This window comes from Ovis canadensis, chromosome 16 (assembly GCF_042477335.2).
Source record: "Ovis canadensis isolate MfBH-ARS-UI-01 breed Bighorn chromosome 16, ARS-UI_OviCan_v2, whole genome shotgun sequence".
In the NCBI taxonomy this organism is placed as follows: Eukaryota; Metazoa; Chordata; class Mammalia; order Artiodactyla; family Bovidae; genus Ovis; species Ovis canadensis.
Window position 1 is genome coordinate 17,621,802 of NC_091260.1, and position 15,889 is coordinate 17,637,690.

General features: G+C 53.5%; 1 protein-coding gene across 1 annotated transcript in view; it reads left to right on the forward strand.

Annotated features, from left to right (window-relative positions):
* Positions 1-1,282: 1,282 nt before the first annotated feature.
* Positions 1,283-15,889, forward strand: part of ERGIC1 (endoplasmic reticulum-golgi intermediate compartment 1) — a 116,403-nt gene continuing 101,796 nt past the window's right edge. Inside the window, exon 1 of the mRNA XM_069555797.1 lies at positions 1,283-1,846. Within this exon, the coding sequence (XP_069411898.1) occupies positions 1,827-1,846 (20 nt within the window). The 5' untranslated portion in view covers positions 1,283-1,826. The remainder of the gene's footprint in view (positions 1,847-15,889) is intronic.

Below are 15,889 nucleotides of genomic sequence, written 5' to 3' on the forward strand. Positions count from 1 at the left end.
ACCCCGGCAAGGGAGGATTCATTGTCAAATGCTTATCACTGTGTGACTCCCCTCCTATAGAGGGCCAGGCAAACAGTCTTTTGGGCTCAGTGGCTACTCAAGGCCCCTTCAACCTTTCTACTGCTCCTAGGATTCAAGTTCCAGCTGAGATTTCCTTCTCTCTCCCAAGAGTGCCAGGCCCCTTGCTGGCTGAATGAATGAATGAATGAAAAGGGAAGAAGAGGCAACACTGTATAGGGTCCAGAGGAAGAGTGTGGTTCACAGCCCACACCCTACAGCAGACAGGAACTGGCACCATGCATTCTGAATCCTCCCAAAGGAATAGGTACCACCATTTCTCTCTATTTATAGACGAGAAATGGCCTGCTGGCCCTGCTGTTTGAACCCGAGCCCCACCGGCCCCCTTCCTCCCTTGGGATTTTTCAAGCTTCTGTGTTAGCAAAGCCTTGAGGTGGGGCCAGTCATAGAAGGGGAAGTTCAAAATGAGTTTCCTCCACCTGGGTCTTGTATTACAGCTACCAGCTCCTCTCCTTCAGCAATCCTGAAAGGAGATGCTGATTACCTGTGAATTGCACAGAAGGAAACTGAGGCTCAGAGAGGTCTACCCTGGCCCAAGTCACACAACAGGTCTTGGTCTGCCGTCCACAATAGACTGGGCTCAGAGCCAGGCTCAGTGAATACCACTGAAATGAACCATGAACTGAAGATGCAAGCAGAGAAGTGGAGCTAGCAGGCCAACCACAACAGCTTCAGGTGACAAGCCTTTACTAGGTGCCAGGCATCACACTACAGTCTCCCAACTTTCTCATTTGATCCCCAGGAAAAACCTCCTCGGGTAAGCGTCATCAGCTTCTTCCTGCAGATGTGGAAAGGGGTGTGGGCTCAGAGAAGACCAGTGTGTTTCCCAGAGAGGCTCAGCAGGAATGTGGTTGGGTCCACTTTACAAATCTAGGCCTGCCTGACCTCCACCTTTCTGTCACGGTATTAGGCCCTTCACTCAGAGTTAGATGCTGTGCATAGCCCAGATTTGTACCATGCCATTTAATTTGCACAACTCAAGAAAGTGAAAGTCGCTCAGTCGTGTCCAACTCTTTGGGACCCCATGGACTGTACAGTCCATGGAATTCTCCGGGTCCGAATACTGGAGTGGGTAGCCTTTCCCTTCTCCAGGGAATCTTCCCAGCCCAGGGAATCGAACCCAGGTCTCCCGCATTGCAGGCGGATTCGTTACCAGCTGAGCCAGCAGGAAAGCCCGAGAATACTGGAGTGGGTAGCCTATCCCTTCTCCAGCGGATCTTCCCGACCCAGGAATGGAACCGGGGTCTCCTGCATTAGAGGCGGATTCCTTACCAACTGAGCTATCAGGGAGGCCTCAACTCAGGATTACTGGTTTGCAAAATAACGGAGGCAGTGGGATTTGTTCGAGGCCACAGAGAAATTGATGGAAAACACAGTGGGGGGCGGGGGCTGGCAAGGCATGAATAACTGTATTTTTGGGTGCTCCCTTCCTCTCCAAACCTCGAGCCCCACCGCGCGCCCCGCTAAGGCCCCCCCCCTCCGTCCGGGCACCCAGCCCGCCACCCCAGCCCCCGGGCCCCTTTAACGGTGCGGCGGAAGGGGCGGCCGGGGGCGGGGGCGGTGCCCAATGCGCTGAGCCGAGCGTCACTTCCCGGCGGCGGGAGGCAGCGGCGAGTGTCGGAGGCGGGGGGCGGCCGGCGGGGGCGGGGCGGCCGGAGGCGGCGTTGGCAGCGGGCTGGGACCCACGCGGCGCCGCGGCCCACCTGGCCTGCAGCGCTCCCATCCCTGGCGGCGGCGGCGACGGCACGATGCCCTTTGACTTCAGGAGGTGAGTGTGGCAACACCGGCGCGGGGCGTGCTCAGGCACGCTGCGGACCCCTCCCGCCTGAAACGCAAAAGCAGTCCCCCACCCTGTGCATGCCTCCGCCGGCCCTTGGGGACTCCAAGCGGGCCCCCTGCCGCACACAAAGCCAGCCGCAGGCTCGGAGGGCCTCCTCGTGCAGCGGGAAGCGAGGCCACCCACCTCTCAGGCCGCTCCGCCCCTTCCCTCTCGGGGTCCCCCTCCCCAGGCTGCCCTGACACCTCGCAAAGTCGCATCCCCTTCCCCCCATACTGGGAAACAGATTTCCTTCCTCCCCTAGATGGGCGCGAACGAGAAGCCATCCCCTTCTTCCCCTCTTCAGAGCCTCTCCTGAACCCCACCCCAGTGACAGGTGCGTCCAGGGCACCTTGGATGAGCCCCCAGGGGTCCACAGGGGTCTGCAGCCCCCTCCCACCACGCAGCTGCTGGAGGGTTTCAGGTTTCCGTAGGCTCAGCCTCTCCCCGCTGGCTCCAGCTGGAGGCCCGTGCCTCCGCTGGTCCTGCTCCTGTGCTCTGGGTCTGGGGGCTCCTTGGGGGAGGGGAGGAGACCAGACCAGGGATCTGTGGGCAGGGCTTTGCAGAGAGGGCCCAGCCGGGTCTGGCCTCGGCTTTCTGCAGTCACCACAGTGAGCCCTTTGTGGGGTCCGGCGGCCACCTGGTCCACGTTGTGCTGGGCTAGGCCTTCTGGAAGCCTGACTGACAAGGGTCTCCACCAGACTTTCCCTTGAGGTATGGAGCCCCAGGGGCTGTCCAGGCCTGAGGCAACATTGCTGGACGTGTATACCAGGGAAAACTAGCAGGGCTTTAGTGGGTTAGAATTTAGTGTGAGCTGAATTAGAATCCTGTCTCTGTCCCCTCCACTGAACAGGTTGGTATATTCTAGAAGTTGGGGCGAAGGCTCTGGGTACAGACCTCCCCTGAGCTGCTCAGCTGGATGACTTGGGCAAGTGTCTGAGCCCTCTCAGTATCTCTGTCACCACCTGCAGATTGGGGCTAAAAATAAAGTCCCACCTGGTAGGGCTGAGAGCCTGAAAGACTTAATTCAGAGCCTGGTGGGGTGTGGAGTTCAGAAGTGAGATGTTAGTGGACAAGTCGCCTCTCCATGAAGCCATTTCCTCACCCGCAGACTAGGGCTTCTGGTCCCTCCCTGCAGCTGTGAACGAAGCCAGGGTAAAGTGCCAGCCTTCCTGGCAGAAAAGCCTGGCAGTGCCCCCCAGGCGTGTGGGTGTATTGGGGTGTCAGCCTGAAGAGCTCAGTGGCCTGGGAACTGGCACTGGTGGGCGTGGAGCTCGGCCTGCCGTGGGCGCTGGGCCGTCTCACAGCCTGCCCCTTCCACGCAGCCCTGGGGCTGCCACCAGGGTAGTTCTCACACAAGGAAAGGCTCCTCTGATGGAATTCAGGGGCAGACCTCATACCAACAGCTAACATTCAGGCCACGAGAGAGCTGTAGTTGGCCAAGTCCGGTTCCATAAAGCCTCCCCTTACCCAGGCTGGTAATTCCTGCCCTCTTCTATCTTCTGTCTTCTATGTCGTTCAGTAGGTTCTGGTGATTTTGACCTTATTGAAGAAGTCAGTGCTTTGGGGCATACAATTCATTCACTCTGCACCTAACCTCACATTTTAAGGGAAGGAAGTTGAGGGCTGAGGGTCTTGCCCTAGATTGAAGGGTGGACCAGGGTCTCAGGTTGCACAGAATTCCTGACTTGATGCTCCTTGAGTTGGAGATCGGGCATGTCCAGGTGTCATGGGAGCCCCAGCTTAATGAGGTGTTTTAATCGATTTCCTTGAAAGCTTGTGCTACTCCAGAACAGTGGGAATGTATTCAACACTTCCATTCGCACCTTGGAGGATGAGCCTAGTAACGTACATTTCTAAGACGTGTTCCTTCCAGGGCTCAGGTTCAAAGGAAGGGTCCGCCGTCCCATGCACTTCAGGGTTCACTGATCAAACATTTACTGAGTGTCTGCTCTGTGCTTAGCCCTCCGCCCGATGCCCCCCTGCAGAGCTGGGTGACATGTGACTTGTTTGCCCAGGGCCAGGCAGTGGTGAGCTGATGGAGCTGGGATTCAAACCGGGGACTATTGGCTCCAAAGCCCTGGAGCTTGATCTGTTAGCTGTGGGTGAAAAGGGAAGACTTGGAAGGTCCCCAGCCCTGTCAGATCTCTTAAAAATCATGGGGGAGAGAGAAGGACATGGCGACCCACTCACAGTATTCTTGCCTGGGAAATCACATGGTCGGGGAGCCTGGTCATCTACAGTCCGTGTGGTTGCAAAAAAATCACTAAACAGTAACTACGAAGGATTCGCTCCACCAGGAATGTGGGCTGCCCCGGCAACCCCAGAGACGACCTGCAATGGTACACGTGTTCGTTTGTAGTCCCTTCTACGTGTGTGCGTAGGTGACGTTTGAAAAGTTGTCTTGACACTTGCCACTTGATTCATCTCTTGTTCTGCAGTTTGTATAAACCTATTGAGAGTATAAAATCCAGCCACTGAATTGTGGTCACAACTGTATGAAAGTTTAAGAAGGTATATCAGTTTTGTTATAGGTATATAGTGATACAATTTATGCTCAACTTATGTTCAGTGAAATGTACACTCTGTAATTAAATAACCCTTAATACAAAAAAAAAAAGACCACGGGAGGTGGAGAGGGATATATTCTGATTGAATCCTCCCTCTCCCAGTTCGAGGCCAGGGAGAAAACCAGGCTTCCTGGTCATTTTGCTTTCCTTACTACAGAATAAAATCAAGGAGGAGAAAGGAATCTCTTGCCCTTTCTTATTAGCACTCCTTGCTTTCTTAGTGCCTGTGGGACCTTACCTCTTGTGTGCTTTCCTGTCTGTGAAATGGGGATGAAAACAGTACCCATTGTTGAGGAGATTAATTGAGCCACTGTGTGTAAAGCATTTAGATGCAGGGTAAGCACCCAGGAAACTTTGGTCACTCTTTCCGTTATTGGTATTATTTCATTGAAGCACCTGTTGCCTAACACTATATAATTCACTTAATTATTTTGTGCTTATTTTCTTTCTGCCTCCCATGAAAACATGAGCTGCCTCAGGCAAAGACTTCTATCTGTTTCCTTCATTGTTGTAACTCTAGTGCCTAGAAAAAATTGCCAGGGCTACCCTCGCCCCGAGGACGGGTCTCTCAGAGTCTGTCAGTTCAGTTCAGTCGCTCAGTCGTGTCTGACTCTGCGACCCCATGAATCGCAGCACGCCAGGCCTCCCTGTCCATCACCAACTCCCGGAGTTCACCCAAACTCCTGTCCATCGAGTCGGCGATGCCATCCAGCCATCTCATCCTCTGTCGTCCCCTTCTCCTCCTGCCCCGAGTCCCTCCCAGCATCATAGTCCTTTCCAATGAGTCAACTCTTCGCATGAGGTGGCCAAAGTATTGGAGTTTCAGCCTCAGCATCAGTCCTTCCAATGAACACCCAGGACTGATCTCCTTTAGAATGGACTGGTTGGATGTCCTTGCAGTTCAAGGGACTTTCAAAAGTCTTCTCCAACACCACAGTTCAAAAGCATCGGTTCTTCAGCGCTCAGCCTTCTTCACAGTCCAACTCTCACATCCATACATGACCACAGTAAAAACCATAGCCTTGACTAGACGGACCTTTGTTGGCAAAGTAATGTGTCTGCTTTTGAACATGCTATCTAGGTTGGTCATAACTTTCCTTCCAAGGAGTAAGCATCTTTTAATTTCATGGTTGCAATATCACCATCTGCAGTGATTTTGGAGCCCCCCAAAATAAAGTCTGACACTGTTTCCACTGTTTCCCCATCTATTTCCCATGAAGTGATGGGACCAGATGCCATGATCTTCGTTTTCTGAATGTTGAGCTTTAAGCCAACTTTTTCACTCTCCTCTTTCATTTTCATCAAGAGACTTTTTAGCTCCTCTTCACTTTCTGGCATAAGGGTGGTGTCATCTGCATATCTGAGGTTATTGATATATTTGCCGGCAATCTTGATTCCAGCTTGTGTTTCTTCCAGCCCAGCGTTTCTCAAGATGTACTCTGCATATAAGTTAAAGAAGCAGGGTGACAATATACAGCCTTGACGTACTCCTTTTCCTATTTGGAACCAGTGTGTTGTTCCATGTCTAGTGCTAACTGTTGCTTCCTGGCCTGCATACAGGTTTCTCAAGAGGCAGGTCAGGTGGTCTGGGATTCCCATCTCTTTCAGGATTTTTCACAGTTTATTGTGATCCACACAGTCAAAGACTTTGGCATAGTCAATAAAGCAGAAATAGGTGTTTTTCTGGAACTCTCTTGCTTTTCCCATGAGCCAGCGGATGTTAGGGAAGCCAATTATAATGTGATAATGCCATTTCTTCCTTTATTGGGCACCTTTTCAGCTCTGGGTGGTTCATTCCCCCCTTTCTTCCTTGAACGTGTGCTTTTCTCTAAGTTGCACTCGGGGTGGGGGAGCAGGCAGAGCACAGAGGAGGCCCCCGGGCTTTCAAAGGTGACTTGTGTTTGCCTGGCTCCCAAGCCTTTGTTTTGTTAGTCGCTGGACCTTGAAGTGGTGGAACTGGCCTTGTGACCCAGTCCCGTGGGTGTTGGCCCTGCCGGGACCCAGTTCCGGCTGGCAGGGGCCAGAACACCTGCTGTCTCTGCCTTGGCCTGCGGTGGCGGTGGGGGGCAGGGTGCAGTTCCCGTTGCCCAGGCCCAGAGGAGCCTGAGCAGGACTTTCAGGCATGCAGCGGGGAGCTGGCCACCTCTGCTGAAACCCGAAGACCTGGGGCATGACGCTCCCCTGTCGCTGACCGTCGGGCCCTGGAAGAGCTGACTTAACCTTCTCTGAGCCTCAGTTTCTTCGTTTTCAGGAGATGGCACCCTTCGCTGCCTTCCCCCGGTAGGGTCGATGCAGGGGCAAATGAACTGTCTCTGCAGGGTGTGGTCAGCTACAGAGTTTGTGGGGCCCGGTGCAAAATGAAGATGCAGAGCCCCTTGTTGGAAAAGTGTTAAGCTTGTCAGGACAGTGACAGCAGAACATTAAGCCAGGTCTGAACGCAGCCCTCCGAGCCTGGGGCCGTGCGACCACGCGGCTCTCAAGCCTGCGAAGCCAGCTCTGCCTCTCACTGCCTCCATTGCCTCTCACTCTTGCCTTCCGAGTGGTCAGGCATCTCCACGAGACCGTAGATCTCCTCAGAGCCCCAGGGGAACTTTCTGAAGTTGACATGATTTTTTTCACATCCTGGTTTCAGCCATCAAGTGGGGCCTGTAGCTCTGATCAAGGACAATTTCCTTAGCTCCCCGTGTGGCCTCGCCCGATGGGGTCCCTGCAGCCCGCCTCACTCCCTGCACCGGTGTCAGCCTCCCAGCCACCATGGCGGGCTCTGAGCACACAGTCAGCACTCGGCAGATAGCAGCTTACCCGAGTGCCTGCATTTCTGCCCTGCTTCAGCCCAGAAAGAACTTGGGTAAGCTGGTGGAAACACATACTTTACAACAAGTTTAAAAAAATTTAAATAGACTTAAAAATGAGGGCAAAAGGGAAATAAAAGATCAGACCAGAGGAAAATTTTAGGTGAAAATCAAGCCAGTATTTTGCGTTTATGGAGCACTTACTAGTGCCTGACTCTTGTAAGAATCCTACCTGTGCTCATTTAATCCCTCAGTAACCCTGCAAGGCAGACACTGTTGTTATCCCACTTTAAAGACGAGCCAGTTGAGGTGCAGCAGAGGTAAGGGACCTGATGGATCAGCAGAAAGTCCTGGGGGTTGGAATGCTGCTCTCTGCCCCAGAGCCCTGCTTGTATCCTGTAGGCTCATCTCTAAAGTTTTCCCCTCCCACTCGCCAAGTTCAGAGAGAACAGAATCCCCCTCTGATTGGACTCATTGGTTTTCTCATCTCTAACCTTTTCCCAGAAGTGCTCACTAAGAAGCTTAAAGCCACCAACCCTTGTTTTCTTTAACTAACCTCATGTGGTCTGACACCTGATTCTAAAGTCTTTAAAGCCCCCCCCCCCCCAACCCCTTACTATGGTCTCACGGTAGTTTAGAGCAGTGGTCCCCACCCTTTTCAGCACTGGAGACTGGTTTCATGGAAGACAGTTTTTCCACGGACAGGCAGGGAGGTGGGGAAGAATGGTTTCAAGATGATTCAAGCGCATTACGTTTAGGGTTCGCTCTCCTATGGGAATCTAATACTGCCGCTGATCTGACGGGGGCTGGAGCTCAGGAGGCAAGGCGAGTGATGGGGAGCGGCTGTAAATACAGATGAAGCTTGCCTCCTGCCGTGTGGGCCCGGTTCCTAACAGGCCACGGACCAGTATCGGTCTGTGCCCCCGGGGCTGGGGATCCTTGACTTAGAGCCTCTCACTCTGGAGGGCCCAGGTTTTCCTGCTCCAGCCCCTGGGGCTCTAGAGTGTAGGCCATGCGTTGACGTGCTCATCCAACATGGAAGGAGATGGAAAATCTCTCTTCCCAAGGCGGTTTGGATTCCTGACCTCGACACTGTAGTATCTTTAGCCAGCTGTGGATTCATTAAGTTCTGTTTCCCATCTGGTAATCTGTTCATTTTTTAAATTTTGGAACTGCTCCTGGGCGGTAGTGGAGAGGCAGGCAGGGTGTGAGAAGGGCGTTTGGGGTGAGACTTATCCACTCCCCTTGTATCAGTAACCTTCAGCTCTGGCGGAATATTGAGTCACTGGAGGAGCTTTAAAAATCCCCAAACTCAGGTGGCTCTCCAGACCCGGTACTCAGGACCTGAGGGTGGGAGGCTGAGGCATCAGTGTTTTATAAAGGCCCCCATGTGATCCCAGTGCACAGCTCAGACTGAGCAGATTCCTCTGCATCAGGAGAACCATCTTTAGTAGGCTGAGAGCACAGGGAAGGCCAGATGCTGGAGTGGGTCCCTGCAGGGGAAGCTGGGGAGCAGAGTCTGGTCCCACTGGTCAGCCCTGCAAGCCCATTCCCTCCTCTGGGTGGGTTCTTCACTAGTAAAGCTGTCAATAAGGCAGGTCAGTGGTGGTGGTCGGGGGAAGGGTTACCTTACTTTTCAAACTGTGGTGCCGCATTAACAGCTTCAGCATCCCCTCGGAGCTTGCTGGAAAGGCAGCGTCACAGGGCCCACCCTGAGTCTGCATCTGTGGTTTACCAGGGTTCCCAGGCGCTTTGGATGTACAGTGAGGTTGACTCGCTCAGCATCTCCTGGTCTGTGCTGCTCCATAATGGGCTCCCTCCTGGGAGATCCACAGCATGTGCATAGCTTACTAAAGACTCTGAGAAGTCCTGCACAAAAGGAACCCGAGTCACTTGGCTCAGTCCAGCTTTTGCCAAGTGTACCCTGTAAGCCACCATGTGGCTCATAGGGCGGCCACTACCATTTCTCAAAATATTGTTTGGGAAACACAGCTCTAATTGATCCTTGAAGGAAGTGGTAATTAGCCTAATTGTCTGTTGTCAGCTTTAACATTCAGGTCTGTTAACTTAATTACATTGGTCTGTGCAGGAAAAATAGGGCTTCCCTGGTGGCTCAGTGGTAAAGAAGATTCCACCTGCCAACACAGGAGACCCAGGTTCTGTCCCTGGGTTGGGAGGATCCCCTGGAGAAGGAAATGGCAGCCCCCTCCAGTATTCTTGCTTGGGAAATCCCATGGACAGAGGAGCCTGGCAGGCTGCAGTCCATGGGGTCTAAAAAGAGTCAGAGACAACTTAGCGATTAAACAACAACAGCATGGGGGAAAAGTACCAGACAGGGAGAAAAGCCTGCCAACGCTTCTATGTGTTCATTTTTAAGAGAGGCAGGGGATACTCAGGGTTCCCTGTACTACCAAGAGCTAGGGGAATGTAGAAGGTGCTTTACAAATCTCTCTACTCTCTGACTGGGCATTATTCCTATTTTACATCCAGGGAAGTTGACCCCCAGAGATGCTGGGTCACACAGATGGTACTTCAAAGGGACCCCAGGGGACCAGCTCAGCTCAGACACCTGAAAGCATAATCCTTTCCTTGAACGCTGCCTTTCGGAACCTTCCGGGCAGCACAGCTGGACAGGAAGCAAGATCCGTTTGAAATGGACTGAATGTTCTGTTTATCCAAAAGGTGGAAACCCTATTTGAGATGAGTGGCCTGGCTGTTACCAAACTTTAGTCGCGGGTCCCTGAACATCGGGTGCTGGCAATACTTTTCTCTTGAATTTTGGTGTGAGGCTTGCATCCCTCAGGAGGAAAGGGGGCAGTCCGCGTCTTATTGGTAATGCCCGACAGTTCCGGACAGTTCCTCAGCTGCCGGTGTGTGTGCTCTGTTATTGAACTGGAAAGTCACACTGGTCACACGAGATAGATACGATGATAGTCACTTATTTGTCTGTGCTTTATCTTTTTAATTAGCGTGCAGTAAAAAGTGGCCTTTTTTGGGTGTACTCTTCTATGGACTTCATGCCGTGTGACCGCCCCGCAGTCTGGATATAGAACCGTTTCATGCCCTCAAGAAACTCTATCACTTTATTAATTGAAAATTTTAAAACTGTGGTCAGAACACTTTAAAATGAGAGCTACCCTCTTAACAGCTTTTTAAGTGCACCGTGCAGTATTGCTAATGCTGGGCGCAGTGTGGTAGAGCAGATCCTGGAACTTATTATTTGTCTTGCATGACTGAAACTTTATACCTGTTGAATGGCAAATTCCCATTTCCTTCTCCTCCGGCCCCTGGCAACCACTGTTCTACTCTCTGCTGCTGTGGATTTAACTGTTTTAGATGCTTCCTATAAGCGGACATAGTAATTTGGTCTTCCGTGACTATGACTAACCGCTTCCCTGGTGGCTCAGACAGTAAAGAGTCTGCCTGCAATGTGGGAGACCTGGGTTCGACCCTTGGGTTGGGAAGATCCTCTGGAGGAGGGCATGGCAACCCACTCCAGTATTCTTGCCTGGAGAATCCCATGGTAGAACAGCCTGGCGGGCTACAGTCCATGGGGTTGCAAAGAACTGGACACGACTGAGCAGCTAACACGCTTTCTGTGACTGGCTTAGTTTACCTGATGCAGCGTTCGCCATGTTCATCCGTGTTTTCCTTTTTAAAGGCTGAGTAACGTCCCTTTGTGGTGTACGCCACATTCTCCTTATCCACTCATCCGGCCATGGACACGTGGGTCATCTCCACATTTCGGCTGTTGCGAATAATGCTGAGGTGAATATGGGGGTGTATATACCTCTTTAAGATCCTGATTTCAGTTATTTTGGATAAATGCCCTGATTACTGGTTTGGTATTTCTATTTTTAGTGTTTTGAGGACCCTTCTTACTGTTTTCCGTAGTGGCTTCTCTGAGTGACATTTCCGCCAACAGTATACAAGAATTCCAGTTCCTCCACAATGTCCCCAGCACTTGTTGTCTTTTATTTGTTTGGGCGATGGCCATCCTGACAAAGTGTGAGGTGGTATCTCACTGCGGTTTTGATTTGCATTTCCCTAATTGTTAGTGAAATTAAAAAGCAGAGATATTACTTTGCCAACAAAGGTCCGTCTAGTCAAAGCTATGGTTTTTCCAGTAGTCATGATGAGAGTTGGACTGTGAAGAAAGCTGTGCGCTGAGGAATTGATGCGTTTGAACTGTGGTGTTGGAGAAGACTCTTGGGAGTCCCAAGTTGCAAGGAGATCCAACCAGACCATCCTAAAGGAGACCAGTCCTGGATATTCATTGGAAGGACTGATGCTGAAGCTGAAATTCCAATACCTTGGCCACCTCATGCAAAGAGTTAACTCATTGGAAAAGACCCTGATGCTGGGAGGGATTGGGGGTAGGAGGAGAAGGGGACGACCGAGGATGAGATGGCTGGATGGCATCACTGACTCGATGGACGCGAGTCTGAGTGAACTCCGGGAGTTGGTGATGGACAGGGAGGCCTGGCGTGCTGTGATTCATGGGGTCGCAAAGAGTAGGACACGACTGAGCGACTGAACTGAACTGAATTGTTAGTGATGCTGAGGATCCTTCCGTATACCTGTTGGCCGTTTGTGTGTCTTACGTGGGGAAGTGTCTGTTCAGGCCCTCTGCCCAGTCTTAATCAGGTTATCTGGTTGTGGGTGGTGTTGTTCTGTATTTTGTATGTGTGTAATTTGCTGTGGAGTTGAAGGAATTTCTTACGTATTTTGGATATTAACCACTTTCCAGATACATAGTTCACAAATATTTTCTCCCAGTGAAAAAGGTGCCCTTTCACTCTGCTGATTGTTTCCTAATTTAGTTTGGAAATGGGAAGCCAGTATTTAGAGCTGGGAAGTGACTGGCCCAGGTACACAGCTGAGGAAGTGTGGGACTAGGCCTTGAACTTGGGGCCTGAGTCGAGCCAGGGCGCTTTGGCACGTGCTCCCTGCCTCGCTGGTGCCCAGACGTTGTTGATTTTTGTGGCTCCCCACCAGGTTGCACCATCCTTTTCCCTCGTGCTTTCACGCCAGGAGCCACTGCGACATAGCAGAGTTTAACTAAAATACCCCTTCACTACTTTGGAAGGAGCCTGGCGATACTTGCCCTGTTTGGATGTTTTGCTGGGTCCAAGGGCACCTTTGTGACATGGAGCAGGTGTCTTCAGGGGCAAGGGCTAGGTTGTGGGCCTCCTTTAGGAGTGGCTTTCTTCCCTATGAATCCCTTGAGGGCTGCCTCCCTCGGGAACAGACCCTCACGCTCAGCCCATTTGGCAGATCGCCCTGGATACGAAGCCATTGCCCGTGTTCCCTGGGCTCCGGGCCCTGAACAAGACGCCTGAGTCTGTGAGCCTCCCTTTTCCTCATCTGCGTGTTGGGGTGCTCACACTTTCCCGGCAGGACTTCTGTGAGGATGGGCTGAACCGTGTGGATTGCGGGTACTCACACTTTCCCCGCAGGACTTCTGTGAGGATGGGCTGAACTGTGTGGATGGCGGGACAAGTATGCTTAGAAAGCAGGGTGTGTTTCTCTCATCCTGGCCTTGGCTGGCTGCCCTGTGCTGTGCCCCATGCTCAGCCCTGGTGGGTCTGCACAGAGGGGCACCTGACGGGCGGACATGGTAAGGCCGGGACTCCTGGGGTATGCAGGGCAGAGATGTGCCCTGGTGAGGACACCTGGGGTGATTCAGCCCGGAGCTGGGCTCCCTTCTCTTAAGTGGCACCCACGTGGTGACCCCGGACACCAAGGCAGTAACCTCTCGTGGGAGACAAAGTGGTCACAGGGTCACACACAGATGCCCCCAGGATCCCAGAAGGTACCTTGGGGTGGGGGGGGGCAGCTGGGTGCAGGGGCTGGAGCCCGTCAGAGGGTGACGCTCCATTGGAAAGGGGCAGCTCCCTGTGGCTTGTTGCCCTCCAGGTCACCCTGTTTTTCAGGAAATGATGAAAATCTCGTAAATTGTGTGAAAACGATTAGTAACTGCTTTCAGTTTTATTTTTGTTGAACGTTAGGCTGGGCCAAACCAAAGCCTTCTGAGGGCTGATGGCGGCCTGCGGCTGGCGGCGGGTGGGCTGTGTGCACCGGGGGCTTGCCCGGTGGACAGGGCTGGGTGGAGCCCCTGGACTCGGGAGGGGGTCTGGTGGGTCTGGACTTGGAGCTGGAAGCAGAGGAGTGAGGGACCCCCAGATTTGGGCAGAGGCCTCTCAGGGCGTGCTTCCTGGCCTGGGGCTTTCCTCCCCTGGATGGTGCTGGGGGCGCACGGCCAGCTCTGCCACCAGACCTGACTTTGCTCCTCAGCAGTCCCGGGCTGGCCTAACCTCAGTCAGAGTGGCACTCCCTTCTCCAAATCCCTGAATACCTTCAGCCCCCAGGGTGTCTCTCTCAGGGGCCTCCCAGCGCTGCGCTGTGCCCACGGTGCCCACGGTGGTCCCTGCTTACCCAGTGCCTGTGCCGTGCCCACAGTGCCCACGGTGGTCCCTGCCTATCCAGTGCCAGGCTGGAGGCCTTTCTTGTTTCAGGTCAGCCTCAGGGTGATCAGGCCGCTTGCCTGATGAGCATGCTGGGCACAGAGGGGATGGGGTGTGGCCAAAGTCGCACAGACCACGGGCAGGTGGAGCGCTCGTCTGTGATGCCAGAGCTGCTTTTCTTACCCAGCTTGCATGCCCCGGAGGGGAGTGTTATCCCCTTGGTGCAGGGGGGCTTCTCCATGGGCGCTCCCGATGCCAGAGGCTGTTTCCTCAGTGGTGTTTACAGTTTGCTGCCGGGGAAGTTGAGGGAGGGGGCTCCGGGTTGCCTGAGAGGAGGCCGGGCCTCAGAGGCCGTTGCCAGTATTCAAATGTGTACACCTGGGCCGGGGGACCAGCTGAAACCCTGCTGGGGGGAGGGGTGCAGCCCTCCCGTGGGGACAGGTGGGGCCGCCCAGCCCTCCCTCTCTCTGGCAGCCTCTGGAGCCCCAGTTAACAGACCAGCCCTCGGCTGGGGTGGTGGAGACATTGTCTGTTGAACATATTTCTTGAGGGCCTGCTGTGTGCCAGGCACTGTGCTCAAAGCTGGGCATACAGCGCTGAGCCAGCCAGCCAGCTCCTGCCCCCCAGCCTCATGAGACATATGTTTTGTCGGGCTTCTCTGGGGGCCCAGACAGTAAAGAATCTGTCTGCAATGCAGGAGACCTGGTTCCGATCCCTGGGTTGGGAAGGTCCCCTGGAGAATGGAGTGGCGCTTTTCTCTCTCTTTTTAAATTAAAGACACTTTTAAATTTTAGAATAGAGTTACAGGAGGGTTGTATAGGTGGTACAGAGCCCCTCCAGTGTTCCCCATGGTTCACACATCTGTCCCAACCGGGAAACTGACACGGGTGTGTTACTATTAACTAAACTCCAGACTTGATTTAGATTTTGCCTCTTTTCCACTAATGTCCTTTTTGGGGGAGGGGACAGGCTTTTTATTTCAAAAAGATAATCAATTTTCAGTATCCAAACAGTTACACTGTTGGTTTTCCTTTCTCCCAACTGGCTCCCCAAGAGACCACACCAAAGGAGAAGGCACACATCTAGCATACCTTACTGGAGCCTCACTGGAAAGGGGAGACTGGGTCGGAAAGAAACGTTCTAAAAGACTGTACATTGCCAGCCCACAGACCATAACTTTCACAGCCAGGTGGGGTAACCAGTGCACCCCAACCTGAAAGAAGCAAAGTTTCAACACAAGATAAAATTTAAAAACAGCTGTTCCACTAGCATCCGTTTATTGCTCCAGGACGTAATGCATTCGGGGATCGCGTCCCCCCCAGCACCGCCTGGGGACAGTTCCTCGGTCTTTCCCGTTCTTCGTGACCTTGGCAGTCTTGAAGAGCCCTGTCCGGGTGTCTTGCAGAATGTCCCCCACCCTGGGTTTGTCTGACGTTTTCTCAGGGTTAGGCTGGGTGGAGGGAGGAGCGCCCTTCTCAGCGCATCCTGTCGGGGTTACCTGACACCTGCCTGGCGTCACGTGGGCATTGACCTTCAGCCGGATCTGGCTGCGTTTGCCAGGCTGCCCCCGTGACACTCGTTATTGATCAGCCGCCTTCCCCCCTTCACTCTCAAGTGGCCCTCCCGCAGGGAAGCAGAGCACCAGGTGCTGGGACCCTTGCGGAGTTTCACGTGCTCTCTCAGCAGAGCCTCTTCCCGCTCCGCTGGTGCAGGACGTGCCGAAGCAGACACCTGTGTCTCTCCTGAGTGGGTCGGAGGCGTCGCACCATGTCCGCTTCAGTTCTTTCCGTTACACCCCATGCCCTTTGAAAGAAGAGCCGGTAGCGAGGCCTGGAGGAGCCGTAAGAGGAACTTTGAAAGGACTAGGCATGATTCGTCCAGCTCAGGGAGGCGCTTGGAAGACTCGTCGCTCGTCCCTGTCTTTCAGGCCCCTCCGTGGACAGGGTGGTGGGCCTGGCCCCAGCTAACCCCTGTGGCTCCAGGGGGTTGGATGAGGCACACCTCCCCACTCATCTCTGCGGGCTGAGATCTCACCCACCCTCCTGGGCGGCCTTGAGCACCTCGTCCTCCAAGCGACCCCCTGTTCTTTGGGGGGTGACGCGCCGCGCTCGGCACAGCCCTCCCTGACCGCGCCATCCTGTGTCCGTCCGCCTCAGGGCCAGCCGC